Source organism: Indicator indicator, chromosome 3, assembly GCF_027791375.1.
Source record: "Indicator indicator isolate 239-I01 chromosome 3, UM_Iind_1.1, whole genome shotgun sequence".
In the NCBI taxonomy this organism is placed as follows: Eukaryota; Metazoa; Chordata; class Aves; order Piciformes; family Indicatoridae; genus Indicator; species Indicator indicator.
Genome location: NC_072012.1, coordinates 36,674,287 through 36,699,390, shown reverse-complemented (window position 1 = coordinate 36,699,390; position 25,104 = coordinate 36,674,287). Strand labels below are relative to the sequence as shown.

Below are 25,104 nucleotides of genomic sequence, written 5' to 3'. Positions count from 1 at the left end.
TTTTCTTAATATAATGAATCACTTCAGTCTTGTATTTCAATTTAAAGTATTTATGGCAGTTATGAAACTCAATACTCAGTCTGGGAGCCTAGCTGCTGCGGCATTTTAAAATGGATCACCGTCTTCAGTCCCTATTCAGAAAATACAACATATGGAATGAAAACTATATACCATGTTAGCTTGGGGGGGGGGGGGGGAGAATTAAAATAACAGGAAAATAATTTGCTCCATAACAACCAGGAGGCATGTGGGAACTATTTACCTCCATTCCATCAAGCAAACTAATAAACTGTACTCCACTGTATACTGCTACTAAAGGTAGGAGTCCCAGTAGGTGCATTTCTATGCACCATGGTGTTATTTACAGCTCTCTCTTTATGAACAAATTTGGAGTCTAAGAATATTGAATCAAGTGAGAAGTTTTCCTCTCTTACCAAATAGCTAGCAAATGACAGTGTTGCCTGTACAGCTTTGGAAGCCCAAAAGAGGGTTGGTTGGCAGAGCTACAGAATTTATCACTAGTCCTTTTGTGTTTTCTGCACAGACGATACTTTGCTGAAAACAAAAAAGACTAATAGTTGACTAGTTTGATTATTAATAGCTAATACATCTTCAGTGAGAAAATCTCAAGAAAGTCTGATTTTCATATTTCATTGCCTCTCATATCAGGTCTACATTTTTATGCCTGTTTGACACATATTATTAACCAAAGGGTTATAAGACATAACTTAGAGAAAGGTTAGAAAGTTAAACTGAAGAAATGTCAAGAATTACAGGACACTCATTTATTCCATTGTATGCTATTATTTATTCTCAGTACCTGCTCCTGCAAAGAGCTTAACTATTCTGCAACAACTTTCCTTGCAAAACTGAACAGTTCAGAAGAGAGAATCTTCTCATTTCTAAATCAGAAAATATTTCTGGATTTTTTTTTTTTCATCTCAGAAAAAGTCACTACCATGAGACCTACCCTTATCAGAAGTCTTATCAACTACTAAAACTTGAATAAGAATAAAGGTAAAACATTCATCAGAGTATTTATATTCAGCACATGGTTATAAGACATAGCATATGAAATGCAAACAAGATAGTGATTACTCTGCCTTAAGATGAATGTCTAAGAAATATTTAGTTCAAAGTATTACATCATTGAATACTTTTTAAAAATTATTATATTACATGTTTTTAAAAAAATAGCACCTTGTTAGAAATGTGCAAGGTGGCACAGTTGTTGTTTCTATGGGAACTATAATATTAAACTTTCTGATATGTGCATACACAGTCTCAGATATATCACTGCTTTCATATAATACTTTGTAATACGTTTTCTCATTTCCCACCAGTCTTCTATGGACTACTTTCTTGTAACAGGTAGATTGCTCCCCTGGCTGATCTTTTGCCCTTTTGTTAAATCAGTGGGAGTTCTACTGTCAGCTTCAGTGGAGGTCATCATTTCACCCAGACCCCTGCACCAAATACAGTTGCTTAGTAATACACCCTAAAAGATCTGATTCTGATCTCATATACAATGACCAGAAAAGAGAGAGAAAGAAACAGAAAAAAGCATGAGTGCAAGACAAAGAAAGCAAGAGAAAGCCACAAAGCAAGAAATCAAGTCTTCTGTTCCATTTCAGATTCGTATGCTTTGTATGATTTCTTTGCCAATTTTCCCAATATTCATCTTAACAAAATTAATCCAGACATAATATAATCAGGAGAGTTCTTATCAGGAACTCATTGTCCTGGTTTCTGTTAATGACCCATTTTCTGTTGATTTTTAAAATTAAGTCAGACATTTATTAAATCTCTAAGTACAAGTTCAGATGTGATTTGATAGCCAAACATATCTATAGAAAATAGTGTACAAAGAGAGAACATTAATGACGAACTTTTTGACATCAAAATGTATGGGCCTGTCTTCCTTACTTTGCCATTTACAGACTCTAACATGAAAATTCTCTCCTTCAACTGAGCATATTAAGAACTATGTATTCCTTGGCTATCCCAGTCACAAATAAGAATAACTAACAGCTCCCTGCACAGTAACTAAGATGACAGAATTTGGTAAGTTCTTGTAGAAACAGTGAGGTTTTTAACACGAATGAATGCAATATTCGATCCATAAACTCCTGAGTGACTCTCAGAAGACTTGACTATGCACACTTCACCATCAGCAATAGCTCCACATATCTGTCACCTTTGAAACCTATGTCAATCTCCAAATGTCAGGATTTTTCACTTCTTACGTTTTCATATATCTTTTAAGAGGAGAAAGATAAGGGTTGGGGTTGAAGTAACAGATAAATGAGAATGATAAAACTCCTACTCTCTCAGCCTTATCCAATATATGTAAGAAATAGTTTTTAAGTAAACACTTTCCTGAAGACTCATGTGCCTACAAAACACACAGTAGAGTAGAAGACTTTTTTTTTCATACAGCAAAGGAATAATAACTGGAAGAGTTTCATGAAACAAGATTATATATTAAACTTATTTTATTCTTCCATAATGTTTTCAAGGCATAAAGCCTCTAGAAAAACAAAGCATAGGTTAGAAATACTGCATAAAGATTAACCCTGTTGTAAAATCTGTAATGGAAGCCTGCTTTTCTTTTTGTTAACTTTGTGCCTCCTGACATTAAGACAAATCTCGCAACTTTCAAATATTCACTGCTTTTACATGTAACTCGCTAACATTTAAACTGGTTGGAAAGAACAGATAAGCACCTCAGATATATCCTGTGAAGAAATGCTGAGAGATTTGAGGTTCTTCTCTATCCTGGAGAAGAGAAGACTCTGAGAAGATCTTTCAGTGCTGCGACCTTATAGAATCAGTCAGGGTTAGAAGGGACCACAAGGATCATCTAGTTCCAACCCCCCTGCCATGGGTGGGGACACCACACACTAGACCTTTCAGTACTTAAAGATGGCAATTGTGTTTTTAGTAGGTATTGCTGTGACAGGACAAGGAGCAACGGTTTTAAACTAAAAGAGAGTAGATTTAGACTAGATACAAGCAAGACATTTTTTACACTGAAACAGTAGAACTAGTTGTAGATGCTCCATCCCTGACAACATCCCAACAGGCTCTGAACAACCTGTTCCAGCTAAAGATGTACCCGTTCAGGGCAGAGGTGCTGGGCTTTGTGACCTTTGAAAGTCACATCCAAGCCAAACCATTCCATGGTTCAAAAAGCTGACAAGACTACATTATCCAATGTATGTCACACTTACTGGTATTTTTAAATCTCAGTGTCTTTAGTTGTACACTCAGCCATACACTCAATATCTAGCCAAACACAGCTTTTAGCACAATCCCAACAGACTTCTGGCAGATAAACCCAGATTTTTTAATCAAAATTCTTTAAAACTTTCTTTTAAAACATAAGTATTTTAATTGCACTGGTGATATCTGTTTCCATTCAAGGTTTTTCAGAAATAATTACCTCCTCTGAATTTATATTTTGTCTCAGAAAACAAGGAGATAAGTAGCGTAGGATGGCTGCAGATGTGCATCTCTGCTAATACAATTTATTCTATTACAGTCCGGTTCATCTTATCACGCTGCACCAATATCTCTGATTTCTGCATCACATGCCTGGCTCTTTCTCAGGCGTTATCCCACTTCATATGCCAACAAATTCTGTAACACATGACTGAAAGGTAAACAGTATATATTTGGCATATAAAAAATATGCCAAATATTTTTCATTATGCTTTTTATTATATTATACTTTTCATTGTATATTGTATAGAGAGACTGAAGGAGTTGGGGCTGTTCAGTCTGGAGAAGAGAAGGCTCTGAGGTGACCTTATTGTGGCCTTCCAGTATCTGAAGGGGGCCTACAAGAAAGCTGGGGAGGGACCTTTTAGGATATCAGGTAGTGACAGGACTAGGGGGAATGGAATGAAGCTGGAAGTGGGGAGAGTCAGACTGGACGTGAGGAAGAAGTTCTTCCCCATGAGAGTGGTGAGAGCCTGGAATGGGTTGTCCAGGGAGGTGGTTGGGGCCCCATCCCTGGAGGTGTTTAAGGCCAGGCTGGATGAGGCTCTGGCCAGCCTGATCTAGTGTGAGGTGTCCCTGCCCATGGCAGGGGGGTTGGAACTAGATGATCCTTGTGGTCCCTTCCAATCCTGACTGATTCTATGATTCTATGATTTCATTGTGTTATACTTTTCATTACACTACAGTACTTGTCATGCATTTCATTTAATCAAAATCTGTAATTTTTTTTTTAGCTTTTTTTTTCAGTATTTTCTCAGGGTTTTTTCCTTCATTTTGTTCATTGTATTAGCAGTAGCAGCATTTGCTAGACAGCAGATTAAATACTACTGGAATACTTTCCCATATTAGATAAAGATTATAGCTTTATAATATATTTTTTAATTAAAAATAATCTCCCCCACAAAAAAAAAAAAACTTTATTACTGCAAATATAATTATTAGTAACATTTTACAGGAAGGGTCATCACCCTCAGAATGGTTAGATTCCACAGTGATTAGTTTAAACTTCTTGTACTATGAAATGAAATAGGTCTACATTTCAAATAGCTGTATGAAAGAAAAAAGGTTTCTTCTAAGAATATAAATGCTGATATCTTTTACCAATTATCTACTCAGACCCACAGTCAATGACCCTAAACCCAAGATTTTCTATACACTGTATGTTAAAATAAAATTTATGCATTGAACATTTCTACTTAAGATGTTAAAAGCAGCAATCAAGATTGGAGTCCCATTGTTAGCTACTGCATATAAACCTATTAACTTGGATTCTACTCGGCTAAGTTTAAAGGTTACAAACCTATTCTAAACTCATTACTATCAAAGGAGACACTTTCAAATGAATTATTATTCACTGCATCTATCTTAGGAACCTATTTTGTGCAATGTAATTTTAACTATCAAAAGTAGGAGGTAGACCTGTGATTTTTAGAAGTAACTCTCAATAGGAAGGGTAATAGGAACAGGAGATTTTAACTCCTCAATCAATGGCTATGATAGGAACAAGGAATCTCACATACACACTACCAAATTCTCAGAAGATATTTTTTTGTGGCACAGAAGAAATTAGGAAGGGGGCATGACACTGTTCATTTATTCTGCCTATAAGGAGCAACTCATGGTAAAATGGAAAGTAAAATGTGTCTTTATGAAAGCAATCAAAAAAACAGCAGAACAGGCTTGAAAGACTGGGAAAGCATCACTTTTTACAGAAAGTAGAAACAAAGTCATAGAAAAAAAAGGATAATTACAAAGGAATAGCACAAATTTGTAGGCTTGAAAGCAGTAAGGTTAAAGAATTAAATCAATTGAAAGAAAGGAAAACCAAAACAGTTTAACTGAAAAAAATGGGAAAAGAAAGCAAAGCATGTATTCTTATTCATACAGGCTAAACCCTGATTTTTCTGTCATAGGGCAGAAGGGCTCAGTACCTTATTTGCAGGAGTTTTCAGAAAAAAAAATTAATTCATGATCAAATGCTTAATTAAAGTAATTTTAAAGATGAGATAGGATGGTAAAGCAGAATGTTCTGCTTTACAGAGCATGTTCTATAAGATACAGGCTCTGGATGTATGCATGAAGGTAAAATCGAAGTTCCCTTAGACTAATTAAGACAGTCCATGAGACAATAGTGATTATCTTCATGAACTTGTGCAGGGTATAAGTTATCTCAGATGCCCAGGAAAAGTAAGCACAATACCTATGTTTACATCAGATAACAAGGAGGATCCAGCAATTATTGAGCAGTTAACCTAACTTCTGCAGCCAAAACACCATGCTAGAGGAAATTATGATAGATTCATTTTGAACACATCTATGCAATGATGAAATGATAAACATAGAGCCAGGATATTAAAAAGTAAATTGTGTTAAACTTGTGTTAAATTGATTCTTTTTTTTAATATTTTTTCCTTTTTTTTTTTGGACAAAACATCTGACCTACCAATGACAGGAAAAGCAATAGAAGTGCTATGTCTTTATTTTACCAGTGCTTTTGATAAACTCCCCAAAACAGTGTTACGATGTTGACCTAGGAAATACAGTCTACATCAACGTCTAATTGGCAAGACATGAGCCAGATGCATTCTCCCAAAGCAATGTGTTAATGTGTCATCAGTTTCTGAGGAGCAGATGACTTTGGGGTTTGCCATGTTTTTGTTTTTTTGTTTTTTTTTTTTTTTGTAGACATGAGAATAAATCTGCCATGTGTGTAGGAGGAATGAAGCAGTGCCAACTGTAGAGCACCAAGAAGGATAAAGTAGGTCAGAGATTAGTACAGCATGCTATATTCTGTCACACCTTTTTCTAAATTCTGTGAGAGAGAAGAAAAATGCAGCTGCATTAGGACTACTGGTCCTTACAAAGCACCAAAGAGCACAGCTAATATTCTTTAGGGATGATTCTGCAGAAATTAGTGTCCACTGGAGGAGCTCAGTGCCAACTGGATGATCACCAAGTTGTAGGCAAACACAGAGATATTGTGCAGCTGAATAAAGCTCCTTAATGCATTCCACAGTATCTGGATTATCTGTTCGTCCGGTATCTTTAATATTTCAGCTAATAAAAAGCACTCATCTCACAGAAAAAGCGGATGGGTGAAAGGAATGACTCTAAGTGCAAGCTAAGTTCTTGGTATTTTTATTATGGAAGCAGGAGATGGCATAGAGTACTCTAAAGGCTGAGGAAACAAAATCGTGATGGGTTGTAAATACTTTGAAGAGAAGTATCAGGATTTTTTTGTTACTCTGTTACACTTTAATGATGGTCTAAGAAACACCACCATGAAACTGAAGTGCAAAATACTGTAGGAAAGATTACTGCAATAACATTTCTGCAACCATTTTGCAGAAAAGACTTTGGTTATTTAGTTGATTACAAACAAAATATAGGGTAATTTTGATGGAAGAAGTGTATTTGGAAGATGTAACACAGAGATGTATTAAGAAATATGCTGCATATAAAACATGAGCTGAAACAGACAATTTATTCATTCTTCTATCAGTTACTGAAGTTTCAGTGGGAGTACTACACCAAACTTAAGAAAAAGAAACTCACTGGAGAGAATCCAGGAAAGAGCAAACAAATGATACTAGGTTTCAAAAACAGAAGTAGATCTCAATGCAGGTAAAGCAATGCTTCTAGGATATGAATAAAAACCTGTGGTCTAGGCATTTGAGGTTGGGCTCTGATCTCACTCTTATGACACAGTAAAGGTAGAATTGAGAAAATTATTGGTAGTCTGAAAAAAGATCAGCTCAATTTCTATTAGTAGTCAGCTCCAATGTAACTCCTTGTAAGGAATAGATGGGGAAAACCAGAAATAGTAATTTTGTTACTATATAAAACTGTAGTGTATCTTCTCTAGAATATTGCATGCAGCTTTAATAGTGGTGCCTGGTATTTCAGAGAGAGATTGAAAACAGTACAGTGTAATTTAACATTTGTTAAGCAAACCTGGATTATTCAGCCTGGGGAAGAGATAATTAAGCAGAAAAGAGTGATGAAGAGCTACAATAATTGTGAACAGCACAGAGAAAGTAAGTAAGGAACTACTTTTCCAACAAAAAATAACTGGAAGTCCAAGCTAACTGGTTCTCTGCATAGTGCACAGGGAAGCTTTAGAACTTCTTGCAGAGGGTGTCATGACTGTTTCAAAGTTTGAAAAGTGATCAAATTTATAGAAGAAACATCTAGTGATTAGTTTATTCAAAGACATCATCAGCTTCAAGACACTGCTCAAAGCTAGAATATTGTGAAGAATAGTCCCTATGTATCTGTCTTCTAATTCTGTGATTAATTAAGATCTGTCAGGAAAAACAGAAAGCCCTTAGCTTTTTCAGTCTAGAAAAGTAAGATTAAGTGCAAGAAGCAGCTTGTAAAAACTGCAGTTCTGTATGAAGTTCTTTACAATGCACAACGATTTTTATTCAATAACATTAGAAGGAAAAAAAATTGCCTAATTTTCCCTAACATAATTCACTTATTATGAATTATTATTCATTATATAGCAAAGTATTGGAATAGTCTTTCTAGGGAGGTTGTAGGATAGCAACTTCCAACTTCATTCATCACTATGATTCTGTGATAATCTGGGTCTATAGGTTTATGGATAGGCTCAGAAGAGACATACCAAAAATATTCAATTTGGAAAAATGTCCCAATCTCTTCTTCCCTTTAAGACCAGACAGAAGGCATGCTACTGTTCTAACCATATTTCCTCGCCACCTTTCCTAGGAATTTTAAGAAAAGGAAATTATATTAAACAAAATAAAAACAAGCAAAGAAACAAACAAAATCTGCTGTTCAAAATAGATTAAAGCCTCATTAAGTAACAACTGGGTCTGATGTTTTCAGTCAGTATGATTTATGAATTTTGTTTGCTTTGTGCTGTACACCAGCAAACAAAAGGACTGCTCTGGAACCATTCCCTGGGGAAATAAATATATGCAGATTGAGTTCAATTTCAAGACAGTCAGGCTGTATTTAACAACAAAACTATGTAAAAGCAGTTAATTTTGTTTTAATTGAAATAGTATGATGTAATTACTCATATTTACTGAAGTATGTTCTGTCCAACATTATCTTCACTAGCTTTTGATGTTTCACCAAATAATAAATTTGAAAGCAAAGAATTTTCAGTATGTTTGTTAACTAAGCAAATGGTTTTCATAAATAAGTCTAGGTTTTACATAGAGAAATATGCATCAGACCTATCTGGTGTCTACTATTCCAGAACCACCTGTGAACTGGTAAAATTAACGATCGCTCATAAAATATTTTTATGCTTTTTATATAGAAAGTAAATAATTAAATTTTAAAATATTGTCTTCAGGTTCCCTTCTAAATGTAATGTTAAAATAAACACAATGTTAAATGAGTACTTTCTTTCATTTTAAAACCATGAATACACCACCTGTTGTACAAGGAATCAATACTTTGTGTTTTAATAGAAATAATGCACATATGTGCATACACAATTACCTTAAAAGTGTTTACTTTCACTTGAATACCACAAGTATCATCTGTAAATGTGAACATAAGCAAGCAGTGTTTTCTTTTGGAAGACTGACCAAAGAAATGTCGATCAAAAGGATACTTATTATTTAGAAGTCAATGTATCTGGCCATTAATATACAAAAATTCTGCTTTTAAGTATCCCTGAAGCTACCTTTAATTCTGATTGTTCTGACAACCCTCATATCTTATGAGCCCACAGGTAAATACAAAAAGTATGGTATTGTGATCATCTCATGCAAAATGTATCTAGTAATTTCAAAAAAGTCTAAAAAACTGGTGACCTGATTCCTATACATATACTGGTGACACAATTCACCTCATTCTATATTTTGCAACTAGGCTGAAACTGAATTATTTCTGAGAGATAATTGTCTATCCACTTTCTTAAAACTCTTTAAGTATTCCTATTATCAGGAGGTAAAACTTTATTCTATAAACAGTTACTTAGAAATACTACATAAGCTTGAAAGAAGGTTAACAGGTAGCCATAAAAGTAACTATAATGACACTAATTAGATAGATGCTAGACATTAAAAAAGAAATTGTTTGAATTTTGTAGTTTAGAGTGAGAAAATTTTTGTTGTTGCTGTTAAGAAATGCAATAGTAAACAGATCTTCTGTACAACATTTGAGGGACAGCATTTCTGTGAAGCAGAAGAATGTATCTTAAATTAATAAAAATATTTTGTATTTTACATATGTAAACATCACAACTGTATGTCTAATTAGGCATGAAACCATGCTTTTAAACAATAACAGGTGATATTTATGGGAAGAGAATAGTTGCATGCTTAAATAACAGCCCAGAGAGAACAGAATGAGCCAGAGGTACTGGCATCCATTTAAATATGCTATGCTGTTTTCAACATAATTAGTTATCTAATTGCAACCCCAAACTTAGTCAATGCATTTGCACATGTAATTAATTACAGTTTGTTTAAAAGCACTTCATTTGTAGTGCTCTATTCTTCATTTCTTGCAATTCACATTACCAAAGGATAGATTAGATTTTCAAAACCAGAAACAAATACATAAAATTAAGAAAGACATTAAATAAAAGAAAACACTAGAGGGTAATATACCATTACTCTATCTAGAATTTCAGAAATACATCTTTTCTTTTTTTTTTCTTTTTTTTTTTTTGTTTTCCTGAAACTGTTTTAACCATTTCAAGGTGCAATACATCTAAATTCTAGCAGTGACATGTTAAAACACTCTTAAATTTTCTGTACAAACAGAGCATCAACTATATAGGTCAGATTCACATTGCAAACCTCATGAAGGTAATTAACTGTGACCAAATTAAGCCTTTATTTATTGGTATTTTGTATTGGTGTCACACTAGCATCAAGAATTTCTAGCAGATCACCAGAAAGCACAATACAAAAGCATCTTCTCTCAAGTAAGAAACAATATAAAGATTTTCACAAGTGGCTAAGCAAAGGATTTACAGAGGTTTACCTTCTTTGTTGTTGTTGGTTTTGCTTTTTGCTCATTTGTTTGTTGGTTGATTGAGGCTTTTTGTCTGTGAAACATCAAATAAACTAGGCAATGTTGACGATGTTTACCTGTATCATTAAATTAGTGAGCAGAGGATGCATTTCCTCTGGCTGAGGAGAATCATAGAATGGTTTAGGTTGAAAGGGACTTTAAAGATCATTTAGTTCCAACTTCCCTGCCATGGGCAGTGACACCTTCCATTAAAAGGTGCTCAAAGCTCCATCCAACCTGACCTTGAACACTTCAAGAGAGGGGGGCATCCATAACATCTCTGGGCAACCTGTTCCAGTGCCTCACCACCCTCAGAGTAAATAATTCCTTCCTTATACCTATATTTCTTCCATATACCAGAAGTGATATTTTTCAAATGTATACTGCATGTCCAGATCAGTCTATAAAAGCCTGGCCAATGATACCTCTCATCCAAGTACCTATTCAGTGTCATTCAGAAATTGTAGTGCTCACCATAATACAGTAACCTGATTATTAATTTTCTATCAGCCAATGTTCTCAGGAATTCTCATTAGTTTTAATGAACAATACATGGTATTTATATCTATATAGAATCATAGAATCAACCAGGTTGGAAGAGACCTCCAAGATCATCCAGTCCAACCTATCACCCAGCCCTAAGCAATCAACTAGACCATGGCACTAAGTGCCTCATCCAGTCTCCTCTTGAACGTCTCCAGTGATGGCGACTCCACCACCTCCCTGGGCAGCCCATTCCAATGGGCAATCACTCTCTCTGTGAAGAACTTCCTCCTAACATCCAGCCTATACCTCCCCTGGCACAACTTGAGACTGTGTTGTTCTGCTGCTGGTTGCCTGGGAGAAGAGACCAACCCCCACCTGCCTACAACCTCCCCTCAGGTAGTTGTAGACAGCAATGAGGTCACCCCTGACCCTCCTCTTCTCCAGGCTAAACAGTCCCAGCTCCCTCAGCCTCTCCTTGTAGGGTTTGTGTTCCAGACCCCTCACCAGCCTCATTGCCCTTCTCTGGACTCATTTTAGTACCTCAACATCTCTCTTGAATTGAGGAGCCCAGAACTGGACACAGTACTCAAGGTGTGGCCTGACCAGGGCTGAGTACAGGGGAAGAATAACCTCCCTTGTCCTGCTGGCTGCACTATTCCTGATACAGGCCAGGATGCCATTGGCCTTCCTGGCCACCTGGGCACACTGCTGGCTCATGTTCAGCCTACTATCGACCAGCACCCCCAGGTCCCTTTCTGCCTGGCTGCCTCTGCAGGGCCCTTCTACCCTCCAACAGATCAACACCTGCTCCTAACTTGGTGTCATCTGCAAACCTGCTGATGATGGACTCAGTTCCTTCATCTACATCATCAATAAAGATACTGAACAGGATGGGGCCCAGCACTGATCCCTGGGGGACACCACTAGTGACTGGCTGCCAGCTGGATGTGGCACCATTCACCACCACTCTCTGGGCCCAGCCCTCCAGCCAGTTCTTGACCCATTTCAGAGTGAATCTGTCCAAACCATGAGCTGCCAGCTTTGCCAGGAGCTTCTTGTGGCAGACAGTGTCAAAGGCTTTGCTGAAGTCCAGGTAGACTACATCCACAGCCTTCCCCACATTCACCAGACAGGGAACATGATCACAAAAGCAAATCAGGTTGGTCAGGCAGGACCTGTCCCTCCTGAATCCATGCTGGCTGGGCCTGATCCCTGATCATCTTGTAGGTTCTGTGTGATTGTACTCATCATGACCTGTTCCATAACCTTGCCTGGCACTGAGGTCAGGCTGACAGGTCTGTAATTTTCTGGTTCCTCTTTCAGGCCCTTTTTGTGGATGGGCATCCCTTTGGCCAGCCTCCAGTCATCAGGGACCTCACCTGTGAGCCAGGACTGCTGATAAATGATGAAGAGTGGCTTGGCCAGCTCATCTGCCAGCTCTCTCAGCACCCTAGGATGGATCCCATCAGGTCCCATGGACTTGTGAGGATCCAAGTGGGTCAGCAGGTCCCTTACTGCTTCCTCCTGGATTGCAGGGGGACTATACTGGTCCCCGATTCCATCTGCCAGTTCAGGAGGCCAGCTGTCCTGCAGACAGCCTGTCCCACTATTGAAGACTGAGGCAAAGAAGGTGTTAAGTACCTCTGCCTTTTCCTCATCTTTTGTTACTATATTCCCCTCCACATCCAATAAGGAGTGGAGGTTGTCCTTGCCTCTTCTTTTACCATTAATATATTTATAGAAATATTTTTTATTCTCTTTTATGGCCATGGCCAGTTTAAGCTCTGAATAGGTTTTTGCCTCTCTAATTTTTTTCCTACAAGACTTAGCAATGTCCTTAAACTCATCATGGGATACCTCCCCTTTTTTCCAAAGGTGATACACCCTCTTTTTTCCCCTTAACTCCTGAAGGCACAGGAACAGACTGTGCCTATGTGCCGGAAGAGGAGCCGACGAGGGAGACAACCAGACTGGATGAGCAGGGAGCTTCTAAAGGAATTCTTTCTTGAAGTAAGTCCAGCCTTCCTGGACCCCTTTGGTTTTGAGGGCTGTTTCCCAAGGAACTTTCCGAGTTAGTTCCTTGAATAAGCCAAAGTTTGCCCTTCGGAAGTCCAGGGTGGAGGTTTTGGTGCTGCCCCTCCTGGTTTCACCATGTATTGAAAACTCATTTATTTCATGGTCACTGGACCCCAGGCAGCCTCCCACCACCACATCTCCCACCAGCCCTTCTCTATTTGTAAACAGCAAATCGAGCAGGGCTGAAACCCTGGTAGGCTCATGTAACAGCTGGGATAAGAAGCTATCCTCCATACACTCCAGGAACCTTCTAGACTGCCTCTTCTCTGCAGTGTTCAATTCCCAGCAGATGTCTGGCAGGTTAAAGTCACCCTCAGGAACAAGGCATTAGTTAATTTTGGGGATGGGTACTCCTTTTTCAGTCTGAATACCTGGGTTGCAGCACAGACAGGCAGAGTTTCATGACAATGTAGTTCTTCTCTGGATTTTCTGTGCCTGAAATCAGTTAATTTAAAACTTACCAGGGCCTTGATCTGCTGTAGCCAATAATATCAGACTAATGGCATTCTGATATGCTGATGTGAGTATGCTCACGTAGTCAAGACTTCACTTTTAAAACAACATTAAAAGTAACCAATGGGGATTTGGTCAGAAATCAGGATGCATTTTATTTTAAATATCCAAAGAGAAGTATAATCAGAACTTGGCTGAGATGGAGTAGAAATACATCTGTGTTAAACTGGAACTCCACTTAGTTTTGCAAACATGATTTCTTTTGTGAAGATCCAATATGAACCACAGGTTTTATTTTGGAATTTGAGATTCTCATAGTACTGCATCTTGCACTGCGGACTCCAGACTCCATTCAGCAATAAGATCTTTATGCTTTACTTAATTATGGTGTCTGAAAAGCTGACAGGGAGTAAACATGACTAATGATTCTGATTATGTCTCAACTGCTGACCTATCCAACAATCTCTCTGCAAAGAGCTTAGTAGGGTGATCGCAATTGATGCTGTTTACATGTCTGACATTAGAAATAACTATTGTAGCAAATCACATTTCTGTCTGTGCAATACTTTAAAACTGAGGTAAAAAAATGAAAACAAAATAACTATCTTGAATTTAATCTGAATATAAGGGGCAATTTGTGGCAAATGTCTCATTTTCAGAGTAAGTGAAACATTTCATTCTCTCTACAGGTCTACAGAGATGCAATTTTTTTTTCCAGATATGTCCTATCCATGACAATAGCTTTGTTACATAACTTAAGCAAAAAAAAAAAAGCCTTACACAAGGGAAAATCAAACACTTTAAGTTGTTCAGCTTAATTTGTTTTCAGATTTGCATTTATTGCCAGATGCTGTGACTGTCAGATAGAGAGTTTCAGGTACTTGAGAACACCAGTTTAGCGATCTTTCCTTGTTTTAAGAGACATGGAGTTTATTCCTCCAATCTGGTTCTATTTAATCTAAGCAAAATTTGTCTCCAGTGAGTAATGGATGTTTTGAATTTCTTTTAATGAAAGTCAGTGTTTAAGCATATATTATACACTTAATTATATTTAGACTAAAAGCCTCAGTTGCCTGTAAAGTGACAACATAGAATCTAGGTTTGAATAGCTGAATCATGATTCATCTCAATCTATTTTTCAATTCTGTTCCAAGCAGACCTCTCTTACATCTCTTGATTCTTGTCAAATTTGGCAGGTTTTTTTTTTTCATTCATGTATACATCACATATACATATTTATAAAATCACATTTATGTGAGCAGATATATGCATATTTATAGCCTACATATAAATTGAAAATCCATGTACACTATATAAAATATTTACATGCCTTATAAGTTCAACAAAATCAGTGCTTTATGACTTTCTGTCCTTATTGTAGGTTGCCATAGCCAGTGATAAATTTCTTCTGTAGAATAAAGCAGCTGTCCAAGTAATCATATATTAAATAGTATCTGCAAGACAACTACACTAGAAGCTGGTCACACACCTTAATGTTAGGGATACTCTTCCATCAAACACCCTTCTTCAAATATCAACCAGCAAGGACACTTGGAAGACAAGTATGATTCAAATACAGATAGTTTTCACTCATTGATGTTAACACTCCAAAGACGTACACCATCCTTACGATAACTTCACATACATACGAGAAAATTCAAACAATTTCGACACAATAAATGACTCAAAAGATTTAAGTCGCAAAAGGTTTCTGGACGTTTGCCAAAACTTCATCATGATTTTTTTAATTGCTTCTCACGAACCATCTAATTTGTTATGAAGAGTGACTTGTGTGCCCTCACATAAGTGACTGGTGCTATTTTAGGTAGCCTACTGAGACATCCTCATGACAAGGGCAGCTATAACGCAGTGCTCAGGAGGATTGTGCCTTCCTAAAGCTGTAGCTTATAAGACCAGACAGGCTAACTAGAACATATAAAATGCTACTAGACAGGTATATTTAAGCAACTGAATACCACCTATAAATGGGTGGGAAAAATTACAGTTTTCCTCTGGAAATTAGAGGTTATTCATCCCTCAACTTTCAGTTGTTCATTATAAAAGACCATGGAGTCCAAAACTTCAAATAATAATTATGTTATTTTCTTTCAGCACTGAACATGCGTGGAAAGCGGTCATAGAAAGAAATGCTTTTCAACATCTAAAGAAATAGCCACCAAGAGAAGAAGAAGAACACATCCTTCAGCAATATATGCTAATCTCTTGCCCTTGTCCTGGCAACAATTCAGCATCTAACAGTTAAGTACAGCACAACAAAACTGGCTCATGTTCAGATGGCTGCCAGCCAGCACCCTGATATACCCCAAAATTGCTGGGAAATACTTTTACCTTGAAAAAACGGCCTTGTGTCATTGTACTGCAAAACTTTGATATGTCTCTGATATTGGGGTTTTAGTCATCCTTTTTCTTCTTGTCCCTCCTTTCACCTCTCATTTTGTAGCTTTTGCTTTACAACTTCATTGTCAGGAATACGTAGAGCTTAGTAGATAACATTAGTAGATAACTATTTAAATAGCCCAGAAGAAACATCCAGAAATACACTGTACAGAACTTCACAATCCATTAAATGAGTGCAACATCTGCACTTGTTCGGTGCGCTGTGGTCAACACAATCAATGCTAATGTGTAAGAGAAATCAGCTGGGACAGCAAGTGCCTCCTGCTGTAACTACAGAGTTATTGTGGGAAGTGTTATGAGGAGCATATGCAGTACTAGAGGAAATGATGGGAAGAGGACATCTTGCCTGGGGATGTCCCAGTCTCTTCCTTCCTAGGTGGCCTCTGCTGTATCTTTCTCTTTTCTTTCCTTGTCTCCCTTTCTTTTTTTATTTTATTTTTATTAAAAAAAAATGTTGATTTTTTTTCGTCATGTGTATGTATGCCATCAGCTATGGACCTCACAGGTAAGCCTGTATTCTCAGAAAATAGTCCAGATTTAAAGAAGTCTTCTACAAAAAAAAGTAGACATTTACATAGCATTCCTGTGCTACTTTTGACCATGCTTGGATAATCTCAAGCATGAATGATGGAAAGAAGGTGAAGAATGCTACTAATTATAACAGCAAAACAGTTTGTGTGACCCAGACAGAAGGAAAATAATTGAGAAAAAAAACAAACAGTATTAACTGTACCTTCATATTCTCTGAAAAAAAAGCATTTGAATTGATGGAAAGAAATAGATTGATTAATAGTACCCAGGCATTTGTTATTGCTTCAGAAATTTACCCAAATTTTCAGATTCTGTGTAGCAGAGATCCTGAAAGAAAATATCTAAAGCTGACATAACTCAAACTGTTCAAATACTATCGATGTTTCCCAGCAGAAGGAGAAAAGAATTAGGGATCTCTCAGTAATCTGTTAGGAAACTAAAGCTTTATTCAGAGAAATAGAGAAACCAAATTAAAGAAGCAACATCCTAACAGGTTTATCACATCTCAAATAATTAAAAATATTGAAGATTTTTTAGATAGTGTGAGGAAACAAACACTGCAGACAAACATCAGAACATGCTTTCAATCTAACTATCTAAATATGATAATGTAAAAACAAGTAGTTGAACTTTGTCTTCATAGGGATGTAAATGTATCAGTTCATTACTTCCCTTAATTGCCTTCCAGATATATGACAAAATTTAGCCCCCTTCTGTCCCATGTGAGAGAGCTCTTTATAGAGGCTGGAAAGTGCTCCATATTAACCTCTGTCTCCTTGCAATTAGAATTAACATCAGTTGAATAAAACTTACACAGGAATGAAAAATATCCTGTACCTAAAAATTCCTTATGTAACTTTAGCCCTTTTCATAAATTCGGCTCAAAGAGTTAATTGTGTTGAAATAAACATTAGCATAATGCATAAGGATACAATTTTTTACCTGGCTGGGGAGTGTTGGCAGCATAGATGCTGAACCTAAACTGTAGAATTACTCATTAGGAAATGCGCAGCAGCTGTGGCAAGATTTACTACAAATATGAATAGTTTTTAAAAATTAATATTATGTTGCCATGCTTGGCTTAATTAGCTTTCTTCTTCATTTACAAAGCATATCTGTCTGGTTTATGAACTTAGTCTCTATTCCTCATTCTTGAAAACCTGTTTAATTAAGTTTTAACTACTGCATAAGATTTAGAAACAGTAGAATGACTTTTATTACTAGAAAACTAAATTCTTTTAAATATGATCATACCTACATATACTGTATCAGAAATATGACAAGACACATTCCATAATACTCCTGAATAGACACATGATATTGCTACATTTAGTTATACATGCCATCCATCTCCACTATGTTGCATGTAGGCAATTTTTTTCGTTTTTTTTCCCTTTTTTCTTTTTTTTTCACACAGAAAGTTTCACTAGCAGTGGAACTGTGATTAATTTAGCCAATCACCAAGTCAGTCCCCTGAAATCCATTACAGGTCACCTTCCTTTTTTAGGTACGTACTTATTTCTCATCTGTCCATTGATTTCCTTACCCATTATTCTATCTCTTTTAGAGGTCCATCACTTATTAGGCTCCCACCTCTACTAGTTTTGCTTTCAATTATTGCAAATCCTATTACAATCTTTTCCGGCATTTATCACTTGCTTCCGTTCATGCTACATAAATGATTAAATATTAACTTATTTTTACTATATATACAAAATTGAAACTTAGTCATTAGAAATGCTAACTGGCATATACCTGAAGTTCTAGAAATACATGACACGTAGTGAACCATAATGTATTTTTGTCTCCATATTAAAAAGCTTGTGGCATAATGGTCAGCAAGCAGAAATTATTTTTGCAATCACTGCCAACAGACTAGAGCAAAGCAGATAATATCTTAGGTTCCCCTTTGCACAGATGCCAGAGACCCCATTTAATGACTTCTTACCCATTATACCCAAAATACACTGCAGTATGATCACACAATGTACTCCACAGCAACAGAATGTCAACAATTGCCAGTTCTGTAGTAATGAAAAAAGATAATAGTAATTTTCCCTCCTATTTTCATTTGACTCTCATAACCACAGGAGTGATCAATTTCAAAATTTTATTAGTTCTGCTACTGTGAACTATTCAGGCCCTAATTTCAAGATCAGTTTGTAGTGAAGAACTTTTTAAATGAACACTTGACAATTAATATTTCTACCAACTTATAATTGCAAGCTTTATATAATAGCAAACACATTTGTCTCTTCTAATGAAAAAATGAAGCAAATAAGTGGGAAAGTTTACACTATTTTTCTAAATTTATTTAAGCGATACCACTCCAATCTAGTGAAGGAGATTAGTTTCCATCTCCACTCAGGTGATGGATCACTTTGGGATCTGTGTGTCTGCCTGTCTAAATCATACTTTGCTTCCAAACTCATGTGCTGGGGGAAGGGGGAAGGGAAGGGGAGGGAAGGGGAGGGAAGGGAAGGGGAGGGAAGGGAAGGGAAGGGAAGGGAAGGGAAGGGAAGGGAAGGGACGGGAAGGGAAGGGAAGGGAAGGGAAGGGAAGGGAAGGGAAGGGAAGGGAAGGGAAGGGAAGGGAAGGGAAGGGAAGGGAAGGGAAGGGAAGGGAAGGGAAGGGAAGGGAAGGGAAGGGAAGGGAAGGGAAGGGAAGGGAAGGGAAGGGAAGGGAAGGGAAGGGAAGGGAAGGGAAGGGAAGGGAAGGGAAACCGACTGAGCTGGTTTCATGCTGAAGGAATACTGGACACCTCCTCCTCTATGAGGAGTTACCAAACACTGGCCTGGAGCAGTTAACAATTCATGCAAAGCTGAAAGGGTACTCTTTCAAATGAACAGATTTTGGGTCTATTTTGAGACAGTACAGGCTACATTTTAAGGCAGAAAAGTTACACTGTGATTGCTCCAGTCAATAGCTACTGATGGGCTTTATTTTACACCTTTCTCTATACCTGTATCAAATCCCATTATATTTCTGTTCTTCCTAATATTCTGTGGGAATAGTTTCTGCAGTTTCGCAATAGGCTTGTAGCAAAAGTTGAAAAGTTACTGAAGCTTGGTTTAGACCTACAGCCTAATTATGTAATGAACTTTCTCTGCAATATCATGCTTAGAGAAATGATGACTGTTGCCTTATTCACATCTTCAGAGCAGTTTTGCAAGATGCACCAATTAAATGCAACATCATTTTCTGAGCCATTTGGTCCTTAGAACACTGACTCTTAAATACCCTAATACCCTTGGAAAAAACTTTTTAAAATTACTCTTCCTTGGGGCTCATAATTTTTAAATTGGAAGCACACCGAGCCTCTGCAGACCTGCACAAAAGCGACACACATAAGGTAAACAGTAAGTTACTGAACAGACTTAATTTTAAATGTTAATAGTTTTATCTCAGTTTTGGTTTACTTTGCATAAACCTTAAATTATTTGTGTTACTAAAAGCATACCTTATCTGTGATAGACTACTATAGATTTTTAAATTTCCACTAGTGTATTAAAGATAAATGAGTTTTAGTAAGTTTAATTTTGAGTTATTAAAGTGTTTTATAAAAACAATATTAATTTTTAACAAATTAGATTATATTGACTTTTAAAATAAGGCCTTCTTTGGAAGAATTATCATTTAAATAGTCTACAGAAACCATTCTAATGATTTCCTACATAAAGTGAATTCTCCTGTGAATCCATGGGAGACAAAACAACCTGATGTATGGGAGCTACCCTTTGCAATACTATCTATATAAACTGACCTATAGATTCATTCTCAAGGGCTGAATGGTGATTTTCTGTCTGCTTTTTAAATGCTTTTGAGGAGGAAGTTCTACTAGCTTATCCAAATTACCTGTTATAGGTTTGTGGCACATACCACACGCTTCCAGAGGTTTACAAGATGCTTCCAAGCTCACTTCACCTGACCTATCAACTAGATTGGAAGGAAGCACAGAAATTTTAAATACTAGAATTTTGATTCATTGACTTTGTAGCATTTTTCAATCCCTCACAGGATTTTCAGGAAGTATTATTTATTCCATAATGAATGATCAAAACAGACCTCTTCTGGATATCTCACCTCCATTCCTTTTAAAAAACTAGAAGTCTGTCATTGTTATTTTCAAAATGTCACAATTTTTATCTTACTCAATTCTTTTAGACAAGAACTGAAAAACAGGATTTTTCTACTGTAGAGTCATAACACCTGAACTCAAGACAAAATATAAGGAACATTTCATGTGATACTAATGGCTCTGCCTAATTGTTCTATTTCATTACGTTCAGTAATTAACAAATCGTGAAATGCTAACAAACTTGCTTTAAATTATACAGTATGAAAGCACAAAATTCTTGTGACAAATTATGTGTGACCATGCACATTGAATAAAGATAATTCATCCACTTATGAAAGCATAACTACAAACTCACAGACCACACTGTCTACCACCCATCTCATGGAGCACTAAATGAAAACACCTTGCAGCTGACAGTTTGCAAACCTTTATCACAATGAAAGACTGGAAGGCTCACCACTGGAAGCATGTATTAGTTCTGTCACGTGATACCAAGGAAAATTTGCAGACCAAAATAGACTTTGTACATGGTACTGACCTTCCAGATAAAATGTCCAACACAACACAACTCTCTGTATAGTCACCACTTTTCTGCAAAACCATCGTACCCAGAAACAGGCACACGTGTGCTAGATCACCACCATATCTAAATGAGGATTCCCATTTTCATATGCCCTGGAACTGACATTACTTCTCTGTAATAAGACTGGGTGACTTCTCAGCAAGAAGGAATTCTGATTGATCAGCAGAGCACTAAAGACAAAAGGGCTTGATGAAGTGGGCTTTTGGGCATACAGGCATACAAAAACTTTATATTAGGAAAGAGGATGTATGAACATTCCTCTAAGGTCAGTATATATTAGTTGTGCATCACATTTCACTTATACCAAAAGAGAGTCAGAACAATGGGGGAAAACCCCATATTTTCAGATACATTTTTGTGCATGATCTATGTTACTATCCGTTTCATGTAGGGTATTTTATGCTGATTAGTAATAATTCAATATATAAAAAATATAAAAACAAAGAATCTTAAGGTATCAAAACAAAGTCTTCAGTTTGTAATACAGACTATCTTCAGACATCATATAAGAGTCAAAAATCTTCTATTTATGATTTCAATACAGGCTATCAGTTGCCACTTTCCTGTTTCAGTCACAAACATCTCAGTCACATATCTGCTTGCAGCATCATTATAAAAAAACCCCCCAAAATCTAGAAAAATCTTGCCAGCTTTGCTGTTTTATCTATTATCTAAGATTTTTGCTTTACTCTAGTGATATAAAAAGTGACAAGTCTTACTTAATTTCCTACACACATAGAATTAAGGAATAATTACATGTAATAAAACCAAGTTATAATAGTCCAGTTATTTATTCTTTACCATAAATTTAAAAGCACTGGGATAATTTTCATGTATCCAAATAGAAGAAAATGCACATCTGAATTACCAAGATTAATATTTATATCAACAGATTAGTCTAATATGTGTTACCAAAGGATCATTATACAGTTTTCTGTATCCGTGAGTGATTCACTAACTTACAGGGCCATCAGCACTTAGCACACACCCTCACTGATAGGCTCCACACTTTTGTCCATATGGCCAGTAACACCCCCAGAAGTCAATGAAAAGTTCAGAGTCTTCAGGTATTTGAATGCCTGGCATAATTAATTTCCAGCAGCTGGAATTTAAGTTACTAAATGTCTTCTGTGTTACCAAAACTATATTCAGCTTCAAAAATCCAGACAAACATGTAAATAATATAGAACAGTGAAAAGTGACACTTGATGTCGCCCTATATTGCTATAGCTTTCTGACATTGCTACAGAAATGAATGAGGAATACTGAATCACCAATACCAGTCTTATCACTTATATGAATTACAACACCACTATCACTACATCAAGCACCTTTATAAGGACATAGGTGTATAAAAGGCATAATTCAGCAGCACAAACTACTCTGTTTTTAACTCTTTAAAGGTATAGCTAATTATAGCTGCAGATGTCCATAGTTTTTAGACATCACATTATATACTTAGTGTCTGTTATTTCAGATATTTTGCTTCAGAGAGGTCAGCATTTGCTTTCCTTTCTCAATCTGAGATGACTGAGAAGTTTTCAATAAAACAGAAATTACATTGACTGCAAGAGGGGAAACCAAAAAAAACACAGACATATTCCATGGTGCCCAAAAGTCCACCACTTTTCTGCTACTTTCTGTAGGTCCTTTTGCGAACACACTCAAATCATTGGTTTGAATTGCAGCTGCCAAATACTTTCTAAGTATTCACTACATGAGAGCAAGAATCATTATTTAAATTAATTCAGTCTCAGTCTGCCATATTGGCTGAGAGCTCTCACAGTCATTCAGGGATTTACTCTTGCAGTTCTATACCAGTTCTGTTCTGTACCTGGAGAAAAAAAACCCAACTTTTCAAACAAGCATTTTCATCAAAATACTGCTGTTCCCCCAGAAACTTTTTATTTACGTTTTCTAGTAATTTATTTCCATTCAGCCCCAGTAGGAAGGCCTACCTGTCAGAATAAACCAAATCTTTAAGTACTCCAGAGCCTACTCTTGCTACAATTTTTTTCTGATAGAATAATTTACTCCAGTTCCACCGTATTCCCTACAGATTCCTACACTCTGCAGTGAAGACTGTCATTTATGAAGATCCTCTGTTTCTAGAATAAAATCAAACCCAAAGAAACCTGAAAAAAACCAAGGAAATAAACAAGAAATTTAAAAAGCACCCTACTTTTTTTTTTTTTTCCAACCACAGTATGAAACACTAGCTGGAATCTCTAAAAGAAGATCATTGAAAAACTGCTGTACAATTACCAGCCTTGATACGTGGCAGAGATATTCTAAGAAACATACATTATTTGCCAACCATGTACCTTTCATGAGAGAGGGTGCAGTTCTGTGTAGCATATCTCCTCTCGTTCAAAGGGAGACAGGTACAGCGCTGACACTGCTGATAGAAAATACTAGAAAGTTCTTGTTGTCTGGGATACTGATTTAAAATCCACTGAAAAGCTGTACTATTCGTATAAAGACTCAAAGACTAAGGCTTAAAATACTTACTTGATAATGTCTCCTTCAAGAGCAATCACTCGTTTAATGATCTTCTGTTCAGGGTTTCTAGGAGACCTGAGACAAGGGATAAGGTTATACAATCAGTAATGTTCTTGTTGCTTTAAGAAAATGAAAAGAAATTCCACAAAGAAATAGACACTATTAAAGTCATCAGGAGATTCTATGTTCTCCTTGATATAGCATCAATCATGATGTTCCATGCTGAAGTGACACTGCCTGTAACCATTTTCATTGCAAACCATCATTGAAAAGCAGATGATACTAAAAAATGACCTGCTTGCAAACACCACAATAATAAACATACATTTCATCACAAACCTCCCCTCTTTTTTTAATATCTAGCACTAATTTGGGTAAACCTTGCCTAGAAAATTGTGGAAGTTTAAAAAAAAAAGTTGTAATACCTTCTTCAAGTTTTAGCTATATCCAAAAATTCTGTCATACCATGTTTTCACTTGGTTATTTTTCCTACAAGCATGTTTTAGTGAGTGGATTCTTATCTTGCATTGCACAGTATTATGAGAAAGTAATGCTCAGCTTGCATGCCCAGCCTGAATCCTTCAACTTCCTGGATGAATATTAATAGGTAGAACTACTAGATATGTTATTCTACCATAGTTTTGACAGCTTAATGTAGAAATATATGAACCATAAAATTTCTGTCCTCTCTATATACTTTACCTCTTTTCTTCTTTTTTTTTTTCATTCTACACTTTTAATTATTTAACTATGCAAGCTTAGTAGAGTATTTTCATGTTATTTAAAAGATTCTTAAAAATTCTTTTTATCTGGTACTTTTATTTAGGGAAGTCAGTGAAGGAACAAACAGTTTTGATTTTCTGCTACTGCTGAATTCTCTCTATTAGACTCTCCTAGCCTCCTAGATATTCAGTCATGAGTCTGATATTACAGTTTTCATGCCTAAAAACACTGGCCATACCATTCTCAGTCTCTGGGCAAGTGGTAGCACACTAAGATCAAATCTCATTAAAAAATAAAGCAGAGATGGATCTGTATGAAAAAACGCACCCACACTGCTGCAAGACTAAAGGCATTTACATTTCCCTTTCAGCTCCAAAATTTACAAATAAAAGTAGTTCCAGACTTACTTGATTTTCTTTAATATCAAGCTAAACAAATTATTTCAAACATTTAAAAAGTGTTTTGGGTTTTTGTGTGCATCAATATAATTGAAATGTATTTATATTTCAAGGTATTGAAATAAAATTCAAGAAGCATAATTTTGAATTTAGAAAAAAATTGTTTCATTTTACACTTTACCAAGCCTGAAACCCCCTTTCTTCACAACCAGTGTGGAGGACTGAACATTCATAAAGACCAGAGTTTGATTCCTCACTTATCACTGGAATCTTCAAATCATAACATCATTTACAATAATATTTTATTTAGCATTAATTTTAACCAAAGAGCTGTATAGTCAGGT

At 36.4% G+C, this 25,104-nt stretch overlaps 1 protein-coding gene across 2 annotated transcripts in view; it reads right to left on the bottom strand.

Annotated features, from left to right (window-relative positions):
- The window catches only part of IMMP2L (inner mitochondrial membrane peptidase subunit 2), a 397,034-nt gene that overhangs the window by 102,239 nt on the left and 269,691 nt on the right, over positions 1 to 25,104 (bottom strand). For both annotated transcript variants that reach the window (XM_054399583.1, XM_054399584.1), the window contains one exon: positions 23,649 to 23,714. In XM_054399583.1, the coding sequence (XP_054255558.1) occupies positions 23,649 to 23,714 (66 nt within the window). The remainder of the gene's footprint in view (positions 1 to 23,648; positions 23,715 to 25,104) is intronic.